General features: G+C 41.9%; 2 protein-coding genes and 1 pseudogene across 2 annotated transcripts; 2 read left to right on the top strand and 1 right to left on the bottom strand.

Moving 5' to 3' along the window:
- On the top strand, positions 2,396–4,612 carry LOC8075630 (type IV inositol polyphosphate 5-phosphatase 6). The gene is made up of 7 exons (XM_002445465.2): positions 2,396–2,561; positions 2,648–2,766; positions 2,868–2,975; positions 3,174–3,507; positions 3,589–3,803; positions 3,905–4,189; positions 4,287–4,612. The coding sequence occupies exons 1-7, from the start codon at positions 2,535–2,537 to the stop codon at positions 4,426–4,428; spliced, it is 1,230 nt and encodes a 409-aa protein (XP_002445510.1). The 5' UTR covers positions 2,396–2,534; the 3' UTR covers positions 4,429–4,612.
- Positions 13,867–15,990, top strand: LOC8075382 (type IV inositol polyphosphate 5-phosphatase 7). The gene is made up of 7 exons (XM_002445464.2): positions 13,867–14,078; positions 14,177–14,304; positions 14,418–14,525; positions 14,624–14,924; positions 15,011–15,210; positions 15,343–15,636; positions 15,748–15,990. Exons 1-7 carry the CDS (start codon positions 14,052–14,054, stop codon positions 15,887–15,889), a joined length of 1,200 nt encoding a protein of 399 aa, XP_002445509.1. The 5' UTR covers positions 13,867–14,051; the 3' UTR covers positions 15,890–15,990.
- On the bottom strand, positions 21,017–24,426 carry LOC8075380 (annotated as a pseudogene).

The following is a 24,961-nucleotide window of genomic DNA, read 5'->3' as shown; positions in this document are numbered from 1 at the left end:
CATCTCAATTGTGAAATACAAACAAGTATTTTATCAAATGTCTTCAGACTTCGTTGTGGTGGTAAAACTCCATTTGGATTAAGTCTTTAATTTAGCAGGAGTGCTCGTATTCTTATACTAGTCTTATGCTCGGATTTAATGTTGCTAAAGTGTTAGGTGATATGTCCGTCGACAACAATATGTCTATGCTAATTTCATCAATTAATGTCGACATATTTGCTAGATCAATCTATGATCTATGAAAGGTGTGTGTTCAGAAAAAAAAAAGTAATACCAATTTGCTAGGACTAGAACATTGGCCGTTACCTATTGGCTTATTGGCCTATTGCGTTCGTTTATGTTTCACGAGTTCTGCAGCCACGAATTCAATGGACGCGATACTCTTGTCAACATTTTCGGCATACATAATTCCTATATGGACCCCGAAGCTCACCATCGTCAGTTAGGCCGATAAATAAAGTTTGCGACTTTTGTGATGACCCAGTTGTTCAAGACTGATAGATGCTAATTCTCGATGCTTCCAATCTGACGTGTGCTCCATCAGAGTCCAGTCACACAGGAACAACAATGTGAAGAAGATTACCACCACAAGATTAGAATTCAGATCCATCGAGCAGCAGTTTTAAGTTTGATTATTGGGCATTTTCAGTAGCAGTGTGCAACAGTTCTTCATTTGTTGGTCAATGTTTCAGGTAATTCTTGGGCTAATCATGCGTGCTGCTATGATGATCATCTCAGTACTTGAAAGTGAGACTAGCCTGTTCCCAAAGAAAAATAAAGTAAGACCAGGAGTAAGTAAACGTCGGTCTCTTTCAACAACTGCCAACTAGCTTCTAGTTCATAATAAAAACATGGGCATTCTTCAGAGATTGGGACAATCTTAATAGGAAAGAGTACAATGGCTTGTTTGATAGAGCTTCTTCTAATCCTAACTCTTTATGGGAAGTGATTCTTTGATTTGAATGTTCCTGTCTGGAATTAATTTTTATAATTCTACACGATAAAGTTGACATAAAAAATTGATTCTGTGCACCAAGTGAATCATGAGAAGCTACAACCTTACAGTTCATTTTAGAGAAATACTTCATGGAATCAAGTCAATACATTATCACTTATGTGATAAACTATGTAGCGGCGCTCCTCCGGATTTAGTCTAGAAGCTGCTCTTGGACTTTTACCAAACAACGTAACTGTTAAGAGGTGATGAGCTATTACTTCTCTGATCCATATTGGTGATGATATTGTCTTGTTAAAGCTTTGTTTGCTTCATTCTTTTCTCTGATCCATAATGCTGATGATATTGTCTTCTTAAAGCTTTGTTTGCTTCATTCTTGTGGTTTTCTCTCAAGAGATGTTGGGTTGCTAGCCATGTTTTTGGCATACTTCACCTTAAGCAAGTCGAACCAAGTTAGCAAGTGTTTAGTTGATAACTAAATTTTAAAAAGATTCTTTTAGGCTCCATATGGTAGAGAGTAAAAATGTGTGGTAAGATTCTCTTAAACATGACAAAATATGGTTCTAAAATTTCTCGCCATACCATTTGTAGCTTGCCACACTTGTCTATGGTTGGTTATGACAAATTATGGTTCGGAACTATCGATTTTGATTAAGTTGGTTATGCGCTACGCTTTATCGGTCAATCTCGAGTAAAACCATGAAAGATGTGAGGTTTTTATCATGATTTTTTCTGAACCATGGATATATTCTCTCAAGTAGAACTGTAAATAAGATGTCAGATAAGCTTTTCTATAGTATGCTCGCCAGGGCCAATTCTCAAAAGAGATAAGGAGTATTTCGTGAAACATGATATGTGTAGCTTATCCTTGTAATGGAAATTAGATTCATGTCTTGAACTTGATATAGTTGCTCATATTTTTCTTGGATTTACTTGAAGATCTCATCATGTTAATTATTATTTCAATAGTAATGATTGACATGAGTGTTTGCTCATGTGCTGTATTTCATAAATCATACAACACCACAAAGTGTTAGAATATATGCTAAGAATCCAATTTTTGGGATAAGATAGAGTTAGTTTTGCGTCAAATCTCTAAAATGCTTGAGGTCCTGACGATAATTTATCTCTATTAATGATGCCCACGAGGCTCACTATGTCAACTCAATGCAATATATTGATCCCAAGATGTCTCCTAGGCTCCTAGTAGCTGTAACCTTGGGCCCTTCTCTGACTATTATGTCTCTCTTTGGTAATAAAAAGCTGCTAATTTTTGTGAGGTCTAGGTTTGTTCAGTAAGTATGCTGGTGCAGAGACTTTGACGACTCCACTTAAACGTGTGGCTGGCTAGATGCTGATCATGTATCTTCTTCTCCTGTCACCATCATATCTAGCGTGGTAGCGCCTCCTGCACATTGTTATTGTGCCAGCATTCTCTCCTTCCTTTCTCTCATTCCTTGCCACCTATATATATCTGTCCAGAATTCATCTCTGATGAACCTCCAATTAATCCTTGAATGCTCCCTACTCCCTAGTCCTTGCTGAAAGAGGCGCCCTTGTCAAACATCTCTTCGTTGTCATGGAGAAGAGTCCAGAGCTTGCACAAGTCACCACTCTTCCATCTATCTCTGCATACCATGTTCAGATAGCTTTGTTCATCACTGACATGAACTCGTCTCTCCTCTATCACAGATGATCTTGCCAAGATCAGTAGCGAAGCTTCTGCACCATCGTCTCAGTTCCGAGTTTGCAGGCCTGCAGGATAAGAGCACCCTGCTGCAACCAAGGCAAAACGAGACCATCAAGTACAAGTGAGAATTTGTCCCTTGAAGCATCCTGTGCGTCGATGAACTGGGTTCGTGTCGTACGCAATTGGCAAATAAGTTTCCACGTATGGTCTGATCTGATGCAGGGTGTTTGCTGGTACATGGAATGTGGGTGGCGTTGCGCCGCCAGATGATCTGGACCTCAAGGATTGGTTGGACACCACGGCAGGCTCCTGCGACATCTATGTTCTTGGGTACTTCCTTATTCCTGATCCTTTTGATTCTGAACAGTGCTGCCTTATGCAGTTATGCCTGTGCCGCCATGGCGTATCAGCTAAATCATGACTGAAAGTACTGTTCACTGATTTATTATAAAAGAAAATACCGCCGAATAGGCAGATAACCTCAAGCGAACATGCTGACAATTCGTGATGTTCGCGAACGTATTGCAGGTTCCAAGAAATCGTGCCACTGAATGCGAGGAACGTGCTTGGTCCTAAGAAGAGATCGGCGGCCATGAAGTGGGACTCCCTCATAGCTGACGCACTGAACAACACGAGAAGACGAAGACAACAAGGAGGAAGAGGAGGAGCCATGTCAGGATGCAGAGAAGCGGCGCACTCAGAACGGCGCCAAGACCAGGACGTGTTCAGGCGCGTCACGAGCAAGCAGATGGTCGGCATCTTCGTCTCGGTCTGGGCGAGGAGCGCCCTCCGCCAGCACGTCCGCCGCCACCTTGCCGTCTCCTGCGTCGGTGCCGGCGTCCTCGGCCTGCTGGGCAACAAGGTACGTACGGACGTACGGACACGCAAAGGCAACTAGCTCGCCGCATCGCATGATCCATGACCGTGCACGGTGCGTGCACAGGGGGCGGTGACCGTCCGGTTCGTGCTGCAAGGAACCAGCTTCTGCTTCGTCTGCTGCCATCTGGCCTCCGGCAGCGACGACGGCGACGTGCTGCTCAGGAACGCCGACGTGGGAGCCATCCTCTCGCGGACAAGGTTCCACGGCCGTGGCAGCGCGGAGGCGGAGGCGGAGGCGTCGCAGGAGCTGACCCTGCCCAAGAAGATTCTTCACCATGAGTGAGCAGGCTGCAGGAGATCGAGCCAATAGCTCACTAACTAGTAAGTAACTACTACTACTGATGGAATGGTTGCCTCTGTTCCCGTGTTCGTTCTTACAGCCGCGTGGTGTTGCTCGGCGATCTCAACTACCGGGTCGCCATGGACGACGAGGACGAGGCACGGCAGCTGGTGACGGCCAGGAAATGGAGCATGCTGCTGGAGAACGACGAGCTGCTGCTGGAGCTCTCCAAGGGCCGGCGATTCGACGGCTGGCACGAGGGACTCGTCACCTTCGCCCCGACATACAAGTACCACCGCAACTCCGACAAGTTGTACTGGTGGGCGGACGGCGGCGCCGACAGGGGCGGCCATCGGAATTCGAAGCAGCACCGCGCGCCGGCATGGTCTGACACCCGAACCCGACACATCGGTTCCATTCCATCTGCCTTTATCAATCGCGCCATGAAGGAGTGATCAGTGAGACACTGTTGTGATTTGCAGGTGTGACCGTATCCTCTGGCGCGGGAAGGGGATGATGCAGACACGGTACGAGAGCTGCGGCGGCTACCGCCTCTCTGACCACCGGCCAGTGAGGGCGGTGTTTCACTTCCACGCCGTGTGCGAGGTCGCTAAACATGTATAGATACTAAGATAGTTATATATATGCAAGCAGATATTGTGTGCTTTGAAACATAGCTATAGGCCTATAGCTAACCAAGGAGGCATCGACACATTGTAAATCTAAGGGGTTGCCTTATAAACAAAAATATTACAGACATTCTTTTACGGGACCGAAACAGCTCAAAAAGTTTGCAGGCGTATTTCCACGACTTTTCTATGACAAGGTAGAACCTTATTCGGCTTTTCGTACTCCCTTGGTTCCAAATTACAAAACATTTTATCTTTTAAGAGTTTAGAAAGTTGCAAATTTGTAATGGTGATGCAATCTACAACTTTGTAATCAATAAATTCTTTATTCGGTGTATAACTATGTAGTTGACAACTTTATTATTACAAGTTGTTTGGAGTCTAAAATATTTATTTGAAGTTATTATATTTTGATTCAGTTCTTTAAAATTTTCAAACAGACTCGGATGCAGATGCCTTCTATACCAAAGTTGTATTTCTTGACAAGGTAGTTAAAACTTTTTTCAGTTAAGATCATTTTAGCGGTCAAAATATTCAATAAAACATTATGAAATGTTTTTTGAGGAATTAGGAGGAGCCAGAGGCTCCTACTGAGAATTAATTAAAAAGAAAACAGTACAAGGTTTAGAATTACAAAGAGAAAACACTCAGCACTGAGCAAAGGAAACAGAAACAGGATCAGGGCACAAAAAAAAGAAAGAAAATCCAAAGGATTACAGGTTTGAGTTTTTTTTTCAGACCACGCCGAAGCGCGTTTTTCATTAAGAGGAATAGAGTTTTGAAGCCAAACAGAATGAGACGGTAATCCCAGGTTACCGAACTCAAGACCAACTAGTAACGAGCGGTTGTGATTACTTGAAAACGAAAATGCTGCGTGAGGCCAAGCTAAAAAATCAACGTCTGGCTAAGAGCGGAACCAGCCGGCGAAAGCCTGCTTGCACCAACTGTCTACCTCTTCTTGAATCCTAGAAGCAATTTGCTGAGCCGACGCGATGCGCTCCCGTTGAATGTTCTGGCATTGCCCTCTTTCCATAGCGTCCATCCCACAGCAAAGAGGTGGGTCCATGCTTCTAAGGTTGGTGCTAATCTATTCTTGATCCTATACAGTAGGAGCTTGGCTTCTCTGTCACATATCTTCTACACTCTTGTAAATCAGGATTTCTATTTCTGAATACAACATCATTCCTTACCATCCAAATGCCCCAGCAGAAGAGAATGAAGAGGTCAAGGGCAAATTCCACCTTTATCAGGCCTTTCCATGCTTGGAAGATTTGAGAAATGGAAAGGTGATCAGCAAAATGAAAATTCTTCAGCCCCCAACATTCTTTGGAGAAGGGACAATAGAATAAAAGGTGCATCAGGGTTTCCTCCTCAGATAGCTGAGAAAGAATACATTGGCATTCTTCAAGGAACATGCCTCTTCTTCTCATCATATTCCTGGTACTTAGTCTATCTCTTAGGATTAACCAGAAAAAGATTTTGTGTTTCCCTTGACATGAGGTCTTCCATAACCATTTGAAAATAGGTTCAATCTGACAATGCGAGATTTGTAGGCTCTGGAAGCTGAGAAGAATTGTGAGCCCCAAATATAAGTCCATCTATCATCTTGATGAAGCATTGTGAGAGAAGTGAGCTCTTCTTGAAAGTTCTGAAAATGTAGTGACCGTATAGTGTAGTGTTAGAGATATGTCACATGAGGTTAGAGATCATGGGTTAGCCGTCTCTGTAAATGATTTTTTTTTTACAAAGTAGGCATACAGCCATCTATGTAAATGGTACACATTAATAGAGATCATTTGACAGAAGCAATTGGTCTGTCCGTTTCTATAAACGAAAAAAAATGTCCACCTCTGAAAATATTTTTCATAGTATAGGAGTTAGCTGGAGCTAATAATGAGATTGAGTCCGCTTTGGCCGTAGTAGGACTTTCTCGACTTGGTTGGAGCTAGCTCCATCTAGTCACATAAGAACAAATTAGGTACTGCTCCCTCGGGTCTAATTTACAAGACATCTTTTATGATATTCTAAATTACACTTTCACCGTTCATTTATTTATATTATATTGTTTATGATTGTAAACTTATAATTATTAGATAGTATATTTGAGTTCAAATTTAGTATTATAGTTTATATTATAATAATTTAAAGATATTAGTTAGATTATTAGATTATTAGTTAAAAATTTAAAAGTTTTTTGCGAATAAAAAAGGTAAAATGGGTGTAAACTACGGAAGGAGTACTTCACTATACAACATTGGCCATAGGACTAAAGGAAGAGAGAGAAGTAGTAGGTACCAATGGCGGAGCCAGGGGTATGCCCCTGTATGCCAAGGCATACCCAAGATTTAGGGAAAAAATTAATAAATAGAGTTATCCTGTAATGGTATCATTATTTTATAATATTTATTAATTATTTATGTCTCGAACTTATACTTTGGTTATTGTTATGAATTTATTATGGTATTTTTGCACTTTGGTTACTATTGTGGATTTTTTATGACATATTTGCTTCGAAATTTTGTACATTTGACATACCCAGTCACAAATTCCTGGCTCCGCCACTGGTAGGTACTCCCTCGGTCTAAAAAAGCATATGATTTTACAGCACCAAGCTAAAGTATTTTGATTTTCACTAACTATAAATTTAAAAATATCAATATCTGTAATATCAATTAAATATTATTAGATTTGGCATGACATATATTTTCATATTATACTTATTTGGTGTCATAAGTATTAATATTTTTATTTATATATTTTGTTAAACTTTAAATATAATAAAAAATGTATCTAGAATTGTATTTTTTTTGTGGTCAGAGGTAAGTACTAACAGTTGTTCATGTGCAAACAGTAGTCATTGCAACACTTGTTTATACGTGTAGTTACTCTCATCTTCAATAAACCACATTGTATATGTGTTCATACTTGTTTGTCGGTTTGAGTATGTTTATATACTCATATTAAGATACTCTAGATCTTACCATGTGAAATTTTTTTAAAGAAATTCATATTTTTAATATATTACTAAAATGCCACTACTATATTATATAGAATATGTATAACCACATACTCTATGTATGCATGCATACTTAACATCTATATCATCCTAGATGGTCTAGTATGGTCATATACTTCGTCTATATACATTTCGTTCAGTCATATACACCTTAAATCTAAAGATATAGAGATGAGAGTAACTACACACGCGTGTAGAAAAAACACGTCATATATATATATGGTAAATTTTTTCTACTTCCTAGGAGTAGTTACTTCCATGTGTGTATCTCTAAATTTACGACATATATGGTCCAACGAAGTATACGTAGATGTAGTATATGATCATACTAAATCATCTAGGGCAGTATGTATATCAAGTATGCAAGTATACATGAAGTATATGGTTATACTTATTTTATATAGTACTACGGTAGTATTTTAGTAATATATTAAAAAGTATGATCTCTTTTGAAAACAATTCACGTACGAAGATTTGAAGTATCTTAAATTGAGTATATAAACATACTCAAACTGATATAGTATGAACACATACGTAACATAGTTTATTGAAGATGGGAGTAACTACTCCTGGGAGTATAGAAAATGCACCCTATAGGGTAAATTTTTTCTATATATATAGAACTATTACTCTGTAGCTGGTTACAAAATAACTTATTTTGTAGCCACTTTGAGTTACGATAATTACTATATTAATTTATAAGATTATAGTAACTCCTTACTAAGTGGTTTACTGTAACATTATGGTAAATATTCTCATATGTTATAGTAACCCAACTATCGTAAATATGTATACATATTATCGTAAATTAGTATATAAAATTATCGTAAATGGAGATGGCTACAGAATATCATATTTTGTAGCTAGCTACAGAGTATACTCTCTCTATATATAGATATATATATATATATATATATATATATATATATATATATATATATATATATATATATATATATATATATATATATAATATAACTGCCCACAATAAACATCAGCCACATATCGGATTGAATAGTAGTGGTTACGAATCTCCTCAGAGATATTTTGTAATGGCAGCTAGCTAGCTACCCTCAGCCTCTGGTTTGAGCATGCATGATGGGGCCAAGGCCATATGCAAGAAGTCATGTCAGGGTAGCCTTCACATCTTTCGCTTACGCGTTTCACCAAAATGCTGCTAGCTCTAGCTAATCATCCTTTTGCTATATGTATATTAGGACATGCGAATCATGCTCTGATGTCGTCTCTAATTTGATGTCTGTCTGAATATGCGGCCATTGCAGAAGCTTGTGGTCTCGTCAATATTACAAGCTACTAATTCACATACTATGGTGTGTCGACTATCGAGGGAGGGCTCTTGGAATCTCCTACCGAATGAAATGTGTTTTTTTTTTTTGAGAAGAAGCAACCGAAGCCTGCAAAATCAAATGTATGCTATACTGTGTAATGTAGTTTTTTTTGTAACGTGTGCAGTGAGATGCATCTGCTTGCAAGAGAGATCATCACGTTATATCTCTTTTCCAGTCGTATAACTATCAACTTAAACCAACTTAACAAGACTTTGCGAAACAACAAAGCCAACAAATACTGCAGAGGAGAGCATATCCAGTGACACGCGACGGTAATTTGTACTACCACCAGGAAAGGTTTTGAGATCATCATCATTCCGGAATCTGAATTTAACGCGAAAATCTTTAGCGAAGCACAATATAATGCGCAGATCTCTGGCTCGCTTTGTCGACAGCATAGGGAGGAAGTGACCTTAATTTGGAAGCATGCCTTGCCTGGTGAGATGCAAATTAGATAGCTAGCCCCGGCCAGAGGAGTACTCCTACGTGTCACAGCTCACTGTCCTTTCAATCATGGCATGCATCGACTTCAAGCCCCACTATATGTGTCGCGGGCACGATGTACTGACATGGATGGGGATCGACCTCCGACCTCCATCCATGTGCCAATGTGGTCATGGTTGCCCTGTAGCTTTCAGGGCGAGCTGAAATGGCAGAGACACCGAGAGGACACGTGTGACTCTCTGCTGATTTCGTCTTGCACATAGCCTAGCTAATCCCTAGTATACCCCACCCACCAATACCCCTGAATGAATGGTCCTAGGAAAGGATGTGACAGTGATGGCGCAGCCAATTGCAGGGTTCCACACGGTGCATGGCTGGGCCATGCATGCACTGGTATATGCATGGTTTGCTCCAGGGGTCCCGTTATGTTAGGTATATATGAATGAACGCTCTAGTGCTGCTTGAAGGAACAGTTTGGAGCTTGCATGCATTGGGACCGGCATGATCGACCACACTCCCGGCATTAGGTTCTAGAGGTTTCCATTCTGATAAAAGTAGCTTTGTAACACACATGACTAAACATCAGAATCAATACACAGGTACAAGACATATGATCTTATATTAGGTGAGCTGTGATCGCTCTCTGTTGCATTGCTGATGGTAAGTTAGGATCGTGTACTATGTAGCAGGTAGGGCTATGTTAAAGCACAGACCACCACCTATGGGCATGTCTATGGGCGGCCGTGTGCGCCACCATCCCACCAAGCCACTAGACCCACCGCATGCCATTTCCAGCAGACAAGAATCCAGTGCGTAGTGGAGAAACATATTGGGACGTGCCTTGGAGACCGATCGAGCCAAGGAGAGATGTTTCGTGGTGGTGGCACCGCGCGGCGCGTTCGCCGCCACGTGGATCCTATCGCAGAACACATCATCTTTGCTTGTCTATCACTATTAGATGTGCTAGAACTGACAAGTAACCAACTCCACAACCGAGTTATAAGCCTAATTTCTGATGGTGATTGGGATCCTATTGATTCCGCTAGGCAGTAAAACCCATTCTCACTATTAGGTTGAACAAAGACCCAATAGTGATACGGGGAATATCACTGTCGGATCAAACCACAACCCGAAAGTGATATGCTAATGCCAAATTGTGTGTTGACTCGGCGGTGACAACACAATATATCAGTATCAAGTTGTGGATTAACCCAAGAATGTCCTACCAGTTCATTGGATTCACCTGCCACCATTACTTAGTTCTTCACCATTAGATCCAGCTACGCATTGCTTCTAGTTATAAATAGGCCCACTATATGCTCTATTGTAGTCTGTATTGTCCTAGCTTCGTCCTAAGTTCTTCCTTCGAGCTTCTCTAGGAGAAAGCCCGGCCCTTGACATACACCTTTCCTTCTTAAACAAAATGGTGCACGAGAGGTACTAGATAAAACTTCTTGATGGAGCCACATTGGATCAAAGGTGTGTTTGCAGCAATGCTAACATGATCGATTGGTTTTTGGGCTTCTTAGAGTTTTGGGTAGCTTTGGCCTACTCCCTTCTCTTAGCCCCAGTGACTCCTCTGCCTGGCATGACACCTTTGATACCTCACTCGAGGCATGAGAAGAAGGTTGAGGCCATTCGAATGTCACTTTAATTCTACACTACCCATACTAGAGTATAAGGGAACTTCCCCTGCCTAAGGTGGGGGTTATAACGTGTTTTTACACTTCAATGCTAACATTGGTCTAGTTAGAAAAATTGTTGTATCTCTTTTTAAAAAGATCTTTGTTATTGGATATGTAATTTCATTTGGAGGTCTTTGTTCTTATATATATACAACTTTTGTATTATCTACCCTAATATTTTTTTTCACATGCATGTTGTTGTGTGGGGTTTCCAATTTTTTTTGGAAATGACTATAGAAAATAGTAAATCGTTTAAACTATAGTTCTTTTGGAGCTCCACCAAAGTATCTGGACTTTTGACCAGCAATATGCCAATTAATATTCTTAGTTCATTTTGGAGCAGAGCACAAGTCCGTTCCATACTTTGTTGTCTGTAAAACAAAGCAGAACACGGAAGGATCAAATTAATATTCAGCCATGGAAACCCAGTCACCAGCAAAGCAGCAGTTAGGCGTTAGGCCTTCATATTTCTGTAGCTATGATTAGCATCCACGTGAATACAGGAACAAGAGTCAACAAAATTCTGGCGAAACTGAAGCACAAGTTGCAGGTTTGTTGGCTGCATTGGCATAATAAAGGCATCAACCCATGCAAATAACAAAGCGTTATATCCTAGTTGCTTAATTGTAGCTTTGTCGTTTCATCCTACTTTTCCCTGTCATTATCCAAACTAAAGATGATTAATGGTCCTTCCTACCCCGGCCAAACCATGAAAAATGTAACGATGACATTCCAATCAGAATGTTCGAGGAAGCAATGTTCATGGCCCCAGATATTATTTTAGGCGCTGCACCTTTTTTTTAATCGTGGCTACATTATTGAATATACAAATTGCTACTCACTCCTGTATATAATTCTTGTTCTAGACAATAATATGACGTTGTCTCGAAAACTTAACATTGACTATGATTTTCTGTCATCATGTTAAAAAACAAATTTCTAATTATATTGAAGTACTATTTTATTGCATGATGTCTTAGGATATGTTTGGTATAGCTCATGAGCTGTTGTAAACTATTTTTTTTGCTGAACACTCTTTTCCAAAATAGCTTTATGGTGAAGCTATTTTTCTTCTCCTCTCACAAAGATATGAGTTGAGATAAAACTCAAAAAAATAGTTTATCCTAGCTCTCTCTGCTATTTCTTTCTTTCATCTATACATGAAGTTGTTGGTGAAGCTGTTTTGCCAAACAAATTTTTTAAAATAACTCAGTTTTACTTAGAAAGTTGCTTATGAAACTCTTTTTTTAAGCAACTTCATTAGTATAAAACTGAGCTGTGCTAAACAAGGCTTTAATATCTTCGAACAACCAAATATTTTAGAAGTTACTGATATTCAAAATCCCAAAAGTTTAACCTCGACCATGTCCAAAACAACAAGACCTGTAGAACTCGAGGGACTATATATACTGAAATGGATGTCCTTTCAGTTTGTGCTTTACATCTTTCTTTACAGAGGGTAGGATTGCCTATATTAAATCAATAAATCTTACTATTATTAGTTAGATACTTCTTTGGAATTTTCACATTTACCCTTACTAGGTGCGCTAGAAACATACCTTCTATACATTCCCACCAAAATGAAACACATTATGCGGTTAATTTAATAAACTCTTGTCATCATTAAGAATAACTAGTCCAACTAGTGCTCTTGCACAAACTAGTAATTGCAAGAGACATAGCTGTTCAAAATTCAAGAATGAATATGATGCCTATATCTAATCAAAATTGCTTATCTTTTTTCTTTCTTATTGTATTATAAGTAATACGTGTGTAGATACACTTTTATCTTTGTATATGAAGTGGTGTTTGATTCACATGAATTTTGTTTTACCTTTTGTATCGTATCTCCGTGTTAATAATTATGGTTAGAGTCTATGGAATTAATCATCGGATGTTTGTATCAGAAAAGAATAAATCTATTATTGTTAATGGTGATTACAATCTACCATGTGGATGTGTGGATGCTTACGATTTTTGTGAAAATGTCATGAGTATTATTACAAAGTTATTTTTTTATACAATCGGAGGGGAGAAGTACTCCAGCTGTATATAAAGAGTAAATAGTTCAATAACTATTTCTCTGCATGCACAGAGATTTTTTTTTTTTTTTGACAACTGCAAAGAAATTTATTAGCCGCAGCAAGAAGCTGCTAAGATGGTTACAGAGTTAAGGTCTACTTGGAGTAGAGCCTGAAACAGAGTACAAATGGGGCCACAAACAGGCCTGATACAATTACAGTTTTAGAATGTAATCATGGAGGAACGGGCCTGTTTTGCTAAAGTATCAGCTGTAGAATTTTGAATTCGGTTGATTTTGAAGAGTTGAGTCTGAAGAGTGGCTGCAGTATTGATGAAAACTTGTGTAAACGGTTTGATTCTCCACTGGGGCGGGTTTTGTTGGTTCTCCTGATGGAGAAAATGCACCAGTTGCTGGGAATCTGAAAGAAAGCTGCAGAATGGAATTTGAAGAGCCTGAACAATAGATACTCCAAGAGCTAGGGCTGCAGTAGGTCCAGGTTTGTTGAGTAAACCTGCTGGAACGGAGATTTGGACAGCTCATACTCAAATATGTGGATACTGTCATGTATCTCTGCCCGTGTATACTCCTCCGTCTCAAAAAAAATGACGATAAAGAATTCGCATCGATTAAACTTTCTTAAGTTTGATAAAAAATTATTAGCAATATTAATTTTTTATAAATAATTTTATTATGAATATATATATATATATTCTATAAATTATCTAATGATACTAATTTTGTATCATAAATATTAATAAATTTTTATATATATTTAATTAAATTTAAAATATTTGACTTTTCGGTAATCAAGAATGATTCTTTATGAGACAAGGGAGTAGTCAGCGTCTCAGCGTCATATCTAGTGGCCAACTGGCTACTGCCCATTGTTGTAGTGCTAGATTTGTCCATGGATCCAACTTGCCTCACCTATATATCTTCCAAGCAAGACTAGTGCATATACCTGAACCTTCTCAGCTTCTCTGCTACCTCATGGTCATACCCTCCCATTAATTCTTCAATGCTGCGTAGTCCCTACTGAAAGAGGCGGCACCAATCAGCAATTCTTGCAGCTGCTCTCTTCCTTGTAGTAGGTGCTGCATTATGGGGAAGAGCCCAAGGCTTGCACAAGTCAGCACTCTTCCATTTCCCATCCCCTTGCTTGCGTTCTCCCCGTGTTTCTGTTTCAGTGACATGAACTCATCGTCGTCGTCGTTGCTCTGTTCCAGATGATCTGGCCAAGATCGGCGGCGAGAAGGGTGCTGGTGGATCATCAACAATTCGTCTCCGAATTCTCTGGCTTCGAGCTGGAGAAGAGCAGCATGCTAGGTGAGCAGAGCGAGACCGTCAAGTACAGGTGAGCACTGAGCACCCATTAATTGGAGTGGAGCACCTCGCGTTGAATCGATCGATCTTGTCTCACCAACTGCAAGTTTATACGAGTTTCTCCATGACCTGATGACGCTGCAGGGTGTTTACTGGTACATGGAACGTTGGCGGCGTGGCGCCGCCGGATGATCTGAGCTTGGAGGATTGGCTGGACACCAAGACCGACTCCTACGACATCTATGTTCTTGGGTACTCCACTTTGCCAAATCTCTTAATTTATTAAGAAAGAATCATCAGATTAGTGCATTGAGAAAGAATCATCAACCCCAACGTTTTGCACGATGCAGGTTCCAGGAGATGGTGCCACTGAACGCGAGGACCGTGCTTGGCCCGAAACAGAGACGGGCAGCCATGAAGTGGCAGCTGCTCATCGGTGACGCATTGAACAGCACGAGGCATGGAGATGGAGCTGCAGCAATGCACGATCAAGGACGACAGGGCGGCGGCGTGTTCAGGTGCCTCGTGAGCAAGCAGATGGTCGGCATCTTCGTGTCCGTCTGGACGAGGACCAGCCTCCGCCGGCACGCCGTCCGCCACCCTGCCGTCTCCAGCGTCGGCGCCGGCGTCCTCGGCCGGCTCGGCAACAAGGTCAGATAGACGCAACGCAGAGTCGCACTCGCGTTCGCGCGCGTCGCATGCGGATGACGCGGTGTATATTCACGCACGCTACGCAGGGCGCGGTGTCCGTCCGGTTCTTGCTCCACGGCACGAGCTTCTGCTTCGTCTGCTGCCACCTCGCCTCAGGCGGCGAGGAGGGCGACGTGCTACGCCGGAACGCCGACGCGGCGGACATCCTCACGAGGACCAGCTTCCTCAGCTCCGGCGGCGCGCCGGCAGCACCGGATGAGCTCCCCAAGAAGATTCTTGGCCATGAGTAGGTCGCCCGATCGAGCTCTGATCGATCGACTGAACCAACCTTCGGCAAGCCAGCAACAGAAAATTGCCGTTGATGGTCGAATTAATCTTCTCCTCTTTGTTTCTCATGTGTACTCGCATATATATGCAGCCGCGTGGTGTTGTTCGGGGACCTCAACTACCGGATCGCCAAGGACGACGACGAGGAAGCACGGCAGCTGGTGCGGGCCAGGAAATGGAGCATGCTGCTGGAGAACGACGAGCTGCTGCTGGAGCTCTCCAGTGGCCGTCAGTTCGACGGGTGGCACGAGGGCCGCGTCGCCTTCGCCCCGACCTACAAGTATCGCCGCAACTCGGACCAGTTCTGCTGGTGCGCTGACGGTGGCGTCGCCACCGGCCGGCTGGACAAGCAGCAGCACCGCCACCGCCGCCGCGCGCCGGCATGGTCTGGCTCACTGATCTGACGCCCAGCCCAACACACACAAATTAATATCCATGCAAGCGACCGAGATGGTTTTGTTCTCACGCTGTTCGTTGCTGCTGTAATTGTTTGCAGGTGTGACCGGATCCTGTGGCGCGGGAAGGGGATGAAGCAGGTCCGGTACGAGCGCTGCGGTGGCTACCGGCTCTCCGATCACCGCCCGGTGAGGGCCGTATTCCACGCCGTGTGTGAGCTAGTGGAAGGCGTGGATGCTTAAGCTGCAGGCTTCTGTGCTCCGATTATTACATTTAACAAACGAGACTGTAAATTTCACATACAAAGTGCAGAAATTTAACATAGATTACTGATTCATGCGTACGTCCGCTTTCAAGTGGGCCCTCGATGATACATCTACGGATGGAAGGCGTTGGTTTGCACCTCGCGCCGCTCTGCCTCCCCACTGTTGGGGTTAGTCTCACATCGTGTAGCAATAGTGGGAGAGCAAAACATATAAGGTGGAGGAAGTCCTCATCTATCCGACTAGTCTTTTGAATTGAATTGGACCCAAGGCCTTATATATTGTTAGCTCCCATGGACCCCGCCTCCCCGTGGCCACCGGCTATGCCGACTACCTCCCACCCCCGCCACTCTACTCCGTCCTTCTCCTCGTCCTCGTTCTCACCCCTGCCGCCGCCCACCGCCCGGTCACGGCGTGTGGTTGTGTAGCTTATTCTGAACTTAAGAGAATGAAAGATATCTTGATTTTAAAATTCCTCAATTTGGGGTTAAGTTCTGAATTTAAGAGAATGAAAGATATCTTGATTTTAAAATTCCCCAATTTGGCATTAAGTATATAAATGTCCTTCGAATTAATGTATCCAGAGATTAATGGTGACATTTCTTAGCCTTGGCAACCTTGGTGTATTGTTTTGGGTATTCAGAAGGATCAATCATCAGAAGAAATTAAGAAGACAGGCACCGGCTTCAATATTAACTTCTCTGCGCGCGGCGGTATCAGCATTGTCAACAAACGTGAGCCACATATAAAATTGTTAGTTGCTACTATGAAGTTGCAGATATTTTTCCGATGCAGCAGTTTATGGCCTCAGTTTCCAAGCATGGGACCAACATCATGCAAGTAGCCAAGTAGGCATGATTGAACAGCAATATGCGTTCACATGTCCGCTGAAATACTATGTATGTGCGAAAGAAATACTAAGTATGTGCAACAATGGACGTACTCCTCCATACCTATAAAAGAAGTCGTTTAGGACAACGACACGGTCTCCAAAGTTCAAGTTTGACTTTTTGTTTTTATAAAAATATTTATCAAAAAGTGGTATATGTATATTTTTATAAAAGTATTTTTCAATCAAGACAAATCTATTCATATGGTTTTCACATTTCTAAATTCAACAACTTAAAAATTATTCATGGTTTAATTTTTCAATGTTTAATTCAAACGTGGTTCAAAACGATTTTCTTTTTAGATATAAAGGGAGTACAATGTACGCGGCGTATGTCATTCGTGGAAATCGTGTGCATGGCCTCTCAACGGACGTACGGCCGGTTTCAGTGTCGTCGTCGTGCCGTATACATTGTAGTTGCACACGCACACTGCACCGTCGTGGTCCTGCAATGGTCCGCGCGCAACATCGTCGTCGTCGTCGCGTCAGGGCTGGTGCAGTGGTTACGCGCTCTCCACTGGCCGTGTGATGCTGATGCTGATGCGTGCATGATGATTTCAGATTCGATCTGTACGACGAAATCAGGGAGCAGGAGCACACGTGTGAGTCCCGGAGCCGGTTGGTCGTTTGGTGGTGGGCTCTGCTGCTGACCTGCTGTATCCATCCATCGCCACAAATCGACGATCAACGGTGCCTTCTTCGTGGATGCATGGTCCTAGTAGGCCTAGAAGGGTAGCCAGCCGGACGCCACGTATCCAAGATCCAGGTGACATGGTGGAGCCCAGCTCGTGGATAGCAGCCAGTAGCAGGGTTACACGACCCAATGCAATCCAGACACACTAAAAGCTAGCTAGCTCTGAGAAGGGTCGATTTTGATGCGGTGTATTTGAGGCACACCACCTTTCTGCTCGCAGGGCCTGCTTTCAAGCTAGGGGGGGGGGGGGGGGGGGGTCTCATGGCCATTATTAGCTCGAGATGATATGGTGGCTTCGGCCTTGGGGCGGTGCCGGTGCCGGTGCCGCGGCAGCATGGTCCAGCTACTCCTGAGTCCTCATGTTAGGTTGGTACCGGAACAGTCGTTAATAGAGCATCTGGGGGACCGGCGTTGTAAGTATGTACGTGTGGGATGATTCTGTTCTAGATGCTTCCATTCATCAGAGAAACCTTGGAAGCAAACAGCACTAGTGGTTATATGCGTAGTATGGTACCAACACTGGACGTTAGCCAAGTTGTGGCTATTAAGTGTATTCCAATTCTCAAAAACTTCCCCAACTCCTTTTGTTGTAAGGTTATGTATACTTATGGCGTAAGTTATTATACCAAGATAGTATATGCACTACTACAGCCGGCTGAGAATAACTGGTCTGAAAAGTCATGGCTAAAAATATTGTTTACGGATTTATCTTGAAAAAAACACCGTTGGTTGACAGAAAAAATACGGCTGAAAAGACAAACGATCGGACTCACTAGTCTTAATTTTTTTTTGCAAGCGATCTTTGAGATGTTTCATCTCTCTTCTTCGGTTTGTAGGTGTAATGCTATTGTACGGTTCATGTACATCACCCTAGTAGGTCTTATTTTTTGTGCACCTATTAATTGGGAATTCAGCATACATGATTAGTTATAGGTTCATATATTTTTATTGTTGGGAAATTGGGATCCCGACAGAGAGTAAGAGGCGGAGGTCCCCTAACAGAGGTCTCTTGCGGAGATCCCAAGATAAAGGTCCTGGACGAAGACCGGTTGGACGAGGTATACCGACAGAGGTTCTAGGTGAGGTCCAAGGGCGAAGACCCAAGGATGAAACTCACTAAGTGAGAGTGGGAGAGAGGGGCGAGCTTGCTACATCTTGACACTAGGGGTTGAAGGCTCCGCTCTAGGGTATAGGCCTTCATTTTGTTGATCAGGCGTTGTAGCCTGCGCCTCCGTTTTGTTGATCAAGGCGTTGTAGCCTTCGCCTCCATCAGATCACCTTCGCTAAGCGCCTCACCATAGGCTTCTTTCGGAGGTCTTTGGCATCGCCCTTGGGCCTTCGCCTTGTCCTTGATCCTGGGTGAAGGCTCCACCTGGGATTCCTCTGATTGATCTTCATAGTCCCTCAACCTCTGACTTTCTCATCATGACCTCTGGCAAATCTTTGTAGTGCTCCGACCTCCAGCTCTTTTATCGTGGCCTTTGACTTTTCTTCAAAGCCCTCTGACCTCTAACTTCTCATTGTGGCCTCTGACTTATCTTCATAGTGCTCATGCCTCTGACTTTTTGGTGTGGCCTCTGACTTAAGCGCTCTTGCTTCTATCATTTCATCATGGTCTTTTTGACTTACCTTCATGGAGCCTCTTCAGGGGGAGTTGGTCCATATTGCATGTGCCCCCCCAAACATTTGTGAAGGTACAAAAAAGAAATTTGGTGATACAATTTTACTTACAAACCTCTCGTCGTCCTCTATATCGAACACAAGATGGTTTGCAGTCCTGACATCATTTCCATCATCAAAGTTGATAATTTTGTACTTTGATCTTTTTTTAGCATTCTGGTTCCATGAGTTACTTTTTGGTGGTGCTATTTGAGATTCCTTCCCCATAGGTGGCCATGGTGCCGAAACATGAGGAATGAATGCTTGTTATCCAGCTTGTAAAAAAGCTCATAAAACCAATAGGGGTGGATAGTAATCATACCACTGAAATCAAGCAACCTATATTGTTACTTCTAATGGAACTAATCTAGCTAATAATGAACTAACTGTTTCTGAACATACTAAACGACATCCAGTGTGGAACATGAAATTTACATAAAAATGAAACTTACCAATTTGTGGATGTGGCTGCACAAGGCCGGTGCGACTTGTGGCAAATGCAACAACCTGGGTTTTTTAACAAAAAAAATACGTCCTTTTCAATTTTTTCTTGCAATATGTGAAGCATGTAGACATTGGGTCAAACCTAAATCAAATGTTTCCCCTCCTTGCCTCATTTCAAAATCACGTCTTCAAAATCGCTTTTTGCAACAAGCCACTTGTAGTCTTGAAGTTGACCAAGTCAACAACATGACAAGAGGTGTTTTTAACTAAAATGTTTTAAGAGAAAAATCCTAGGGTTGAATTCGAGTTATGCAACCTCCTCACACTTGTTTTTCATTTAATTCTTAAAACCCAACACCCTAACACCCACTGACCTTTTTCAAAGAGTGTTCACAAATAAAATTGTGCATTCATGGCGTATGATTGAGTGTCTTGTGTCGGTCCTTCTTGTGAGTTTGGTTGATTGATTATGGATTTAGTTAAAAGTATCCATTGAGCATTCATATCAAATAATTAACTGCCAAAATCTTGAGCGAAACACGTCCCGTGGATTTGCACTGCCCTCAAACTGGTCTTATTTAGTTCCAGGGTATAAATTTTTTGAGTATCACATCAGGTGTCATATAGGGGTGTCGTATGAGGTGTTTAGACACTAACAACACTACAAAAAATCTGTTAATCTGTGATGGAAAAATTTCGTCACCGATCACAAAAAACCGTCGCTATCCAAGATCTGCGACGGTTTCAGATAACATCACGGATTGAGCGTCACCTATTAACTCTCGTGACGGTTTATCAAAAAACATCACCAATTCCCTTAATCGGTGACGGTTTTTAACCGTCACGGTAGAGCCCGAGGCCTACTTAGTCCAGCCCAAGCCCATTTCCTGTGACGGAAAAAAATCGTCACTGTTGAATTGCCACATCATCATAGATGCCTACGAGGCTGCTGACATGGATGATGATGTGGACACTACCTCATCCTATTGGTTAACAGGCCAGAATACTAGATGGGCCAAATTTGGCCCAATTTGAGCCATTTTAAAAGCAAAATTTTATCCATTTTCGCAGGCCTATTTCAGCATATTGCAGCCCATATTCATCACTACTTTTAAGCCCATTTTTCAGCCCATTAGTACAGCACATATAGCCCATATACATAGCTCATTTTGAAACATTCAGCCCATATACACAGAGCACTAGTAATTACTGTACCAGCACATTAAATAAAAACATCATATTTCCATCCAACAACATATCACATAAATTTTCATCCAACATCACATTACACAATTCTTCACCCAACAATTGTTACCATACAAAAGTGCATACAATCTTACACTTTACCATGGCACAAGCCATCAACACAAACTTCAACAAATGGAAAAAACCAGCAGCTTGGTGCATCCAGCCAGAACAGCAAACTGGAAGCAGCAGCACCAAAACATATACCGCCATATATGACTTAACTTGGTCAAAATTGACTTGACAAGTTAGCAGCAGCAAAATGCATTTAGTAAGTGGCAAAAGATATGCACCATTCATGTCTTAGTTTGGTCAATTTCGACGGAGCAAAAGATTAAGTTTTGCTTCCATCGCAGATTGACTCCTCTTCATCTCCTCTCGATCCATAATCCTTGCCTGCTCAGATTCTTGCACTTTATTTGACAAATCAGCCACCTGCGCACGAAGCTCCGCATTGGTCCTTCTCTCCGCTTCCAGTTCTGTCTCGGTGCTCCGCGCACTGGATCTACGCGAGGCGTTCTGGAACCCCACATTCTGCAAGAACTTATTCTTCTTGGTGCTCTCAGCAAGCACATCAGAAACAACTTGAGCTGCAGACTTAAGTTCTTCACCTTCTATTGTTGTAGATAGCTCATTTTCCATCTGAGTCTAGCAAGCAAGTAACAAACATGGTTGATATGAGTGAATTAAGAAAAGCATTACAAAGATCAAAGTCTGAAAATTATCTTACAATAGCTTCCTGTACAGCTGGGGTGTAGCATTTTTTTTCTTGCTGTAGTGAAACTCCTTGAACAAATCAAATGCATCAAGTTCTTCAAAATTGTCCTGAGAACCAACATTCCATTAGATGCAACTTGAATTACGATGTTTCAAAAATTTGGACAGCTACTGTTCAACTAAAAAACTGGAAGAACAAGTTGAACTAAAATCCTAGAAGCATTAACACATAGGTGCAGCCATAACACGGGCAAAAAATTTGGACAGCTACTATTCAACTTAAAAACTGGAAGAAAAAATTCACCTACGAAACATGAAGCATTAACAGATAGGTGTAGTCCATAACACGGGCAATGACACTGTATATGGATGGCAACAGAAATAGTAAACAACATTATGTTCATGGAACTCTACGTGTGAAAATACAATTTGGACAGTGTGGCTTATGATTTACTTGTTTGTAAATCAACATGTGACAATACAATAATTAGGTGACACTACAATTAGATCTTCCCAGCATGCTTAAGTAACAGTTGCAGACATTTATTTATATGGTGTTTAACATGACCCACTTACCAAATTTTCAACATCAACCATGTAGGCACGGGATCCAGTTGTGTGATGGTACTTTACGTTCGCTCGGTTGTCTTTGTTCTTTTGACACATCTCCTACATCAAAGACAAGCATACATGTAAGGATGATGATAGATTAGCATATACCAGGCATCATTCTGCTTTCAGAGCAAACATACCATTTTTTAGGACTCTTCCATGATTCTACAAGTTGAAGCCACTTTTCATTACTCATGGATTTGACAGGAGAAGTTTTTGGTACTAAATGTAGTGGAAAAGGATCAAAATATTCTTGCTTCAGCCTGTATCTTTGTTGGCGAACTGCAGACTTCATCATCTCAATACAAGCCTTTTTAACTGCCTCATCCTCTATGTTTATGTCAAATTTGGCCTAATTAAATGGAAGAACATGTTAGAAAAAATATCGACTCATTAATTTATGGCATAAAACAATAGACAGTGGTTCTTATAGAGACTGATGTGGAAAGGGCTGTAGAATGTATGTACCTTTAGTTTTCCTAAGAATAGATCAACGTACGCAGATCCATGTTCTTGTCTCTTGGTTCTTTCTCTTTTGGATCTTTCTCTTTTGAATTTGACTTAGGGTCATTCTTGTATAGCTTCCAATGCGGGAGTATAGGCACATGGTTCCTAACTATGATGTTGCATTCACTTGCATACTTTGCAGCAACAAGAGGAACCAATGGCCTTATATTCCCTTCAGGTATGACAACTTGTAGCTTGCCACGGCGTGCTCGGTTTAATTTTTGGAGACCAAGTCCCATATTATTTCCCCGTTCCCTTCTCTCCATCCCTAGTTGTAAATGTACATTGAAAATGAAATTGAAATTACTGAGCTAAAGAGCACTGATCCAAGATGATCATGGATTTAAAGCTTTGCATACAAATATTGATCAACTGAAACAATATGAAATATGGAAAACAGATGACCAAACTGTCACCTTTGTTGGTAATATGGTTCTGGTCACCATGTTGGGTACTGCCATCAACTGCATCAGCCACAAGGGTGTTCTCATCATGTTGGCTGAAGCCATCTAAAAAAGGACAGCAAGTAAGAAAGCATTCATCATACAAACAGAACTTATAGAAAAACAGTAAGAATGTGTCACCTCCATTGTCCATATGGCTGTGCTGATTATCCTGGTCAATTGCATCAAACCCAGTGGTCATGTGAGTGTTGTCAAGTATAGCAGAGTTATCACCTAAAATTAATGGCAGTAATTAAAGGGTGAGTTCACATGTTATGAAGTAGGTGCATATCGCTTCTCCAGCAGAGAAGGCAAGACTTTAATTCAACTAAAGCATGTTGAACATTTTTCATAGCTAACTGAATAATGGAATGAAATTAATTAATGTGGTAGTAGAACTGGCCTTGAATAGCAGCCTGTGCATGGTGATCTAAGTTGCCAACAAGTTCTCTAGCATGGCTCTCATTAACTCGAGATGGAGGTGGCACACAAATGTCACTTGGTGTCACACTTGCATCTCGCTGGACCATGTTTTTCTTTGACCTTGTCTCTCTAGGAGTTCTTTGGCCTCGCCATCAGCTGGGTGGCTCATATTCTTCTCAATAGGTTGCCTCTTTAACTTGTGCCATTGTGCCGCTTCTGATGCTTCTTTGGTCGAAAACATCCGCTTTAGCCTAGGTGCCAATGGAAAATGCCGCAACACTTTTTGTGGAATCTTCTTCCTTTCTGCATCTTTCCATCTCGAGAGACCACAAACCGGGCAATTGTCCTCCTTCTCATATTCCTTTCTGAACAACACACAATTATTGTAGCACACATGTATTGATTCATACCCAAGACCTAGTTCCTTTAGAATAACCTTTGCTTCATCATATGATTTTGGGAGTGTATTGAATTCTGGGAAAGCTTCAGCCAATAGCTTCTTGTGTGCAGAAAAAGCAGAATTACTGATCCTATACAATGATTTCATATGCAAAAGCCTCACCACAAATGAGAATCTTGAAAATTTGGTACATCCAGGATAGAGTTGACGCTTTGCCTCTCTCATGACAATTTTCAAAAATGACTCTTTATCACGAGGTTCTTCAGTACCAACTTCATTTTCTACATCCAGTCTTGCTTGTGCTGCTGCATTCTGTAGGTCTCCTAAAATTCCTTCCAAACGATCACCATAGTTGTCACCCTCTGTCACACCTACCCCATGAGTGGAACCATCATCATCTTCATGTATATCAATAGGATGCTCAATAACATTCACATCTAAGCTCTCTCCATGATGAATCCACCGAGTATAAGTAGTTTCCATGCCATACATCAGTAAATGCTTCCTCACAACATCCTGTTTCACGTACTTCTGATTGAGGCATCTGCTATAGGGGCATAAAATTTCAACATTCTCATTGAATTGGCCCTGAATAAAACTCATAAATTCGGCCACACCATTCTTGTGTTCAAGGGAAAATAGTGTGCTATGAACCCAACTTCTATCCATCTAATCAAACATTACAGATAAACTACAATGAGCAAACGCACCAATTCAATTGCTACATCCAACAAAATCAACAAAAAAAAAACAAGAAGAGATATACCTAATCTGTCAGTTCAGGTGAGGCAGATAGGGATCTCTTTGGAGAGGAGGCAGGCACTCAGCTTGAGGATGGGGATGGACAGAGATGGATGGCACAACACGTGGTGGGAAGTGGCAACACGGCGGCTGCCTAAACTCAACGTCGGCGGCGCTGTGCGAGTTCGTGCGGGCGGCGGTGTCTGTGCGAGTTCGTGCGGGCGGCGGGGTCTGTGCGAGTTCGTGCGGGCGCCGGTGTGTGGCTGGTAGACCTAAG

The sequence above is a fragment of the Sorghum bicolor genome, chromosome 7 (genome assembly GCF_000003195.3).
Source record: "Sorghum bicolor cultivar BTx623 chromosome 7, Sorghum_bicolor_NCBIv3, whole genome shotgun sequence".
NCBI classification, from domain to species: Eukaryota; Viridiplantae; Streptophyta; class Magnoliopsida; order Poales; family Poaceae; genus Sorghum; species Sorghum bicolor.
This window is presented reverse-complemented; position numbering and strand designations above follow the sequence as displayed.

Bases quoted from the DNA above. Each gene is read 5' to 3' on its own strand.
- LOC8075382 (XM_002445464.2), top strand. From the start codon at position 14,052: ATGGGGAAGAGCCCAAGGCTTGCACAA. The intron at 14,526-14,623 runs GTACTCCACTTT...TGCACGATGCAG, and splicing joins TACGACATCTATGTTCTTGG to GTTCCAGGAGATGGTGCCAC. The intron at 15,211-15,342 runs GTAGGTCGCCCG...ATATATATGCAG, and splicing joins AAGAAGATTCTTGGCCATGA to CCGCGTGGTGTTGTTCGGGG.
- LOC8075630 (XM_002445465.2), top strand. From the start codon at position 2,535: ATGGAGAAGAGTCCAGAGCTTGCACAA. The intron at 2,562-2,647 runs GTCACCACTCTT...CCTCTATCACAG, and splicing joins AGAGTCCAGAGCTTGCACAA to ATGATCTTGCCAAGATCAGT. The intron at 2,976-3,173 runs GTACTTCCTTAT...AACGTATTGCAG, and splicing joins TGCGACATCTATGTTCTTGG to GTTCCAAGAAATCGTGCCAC.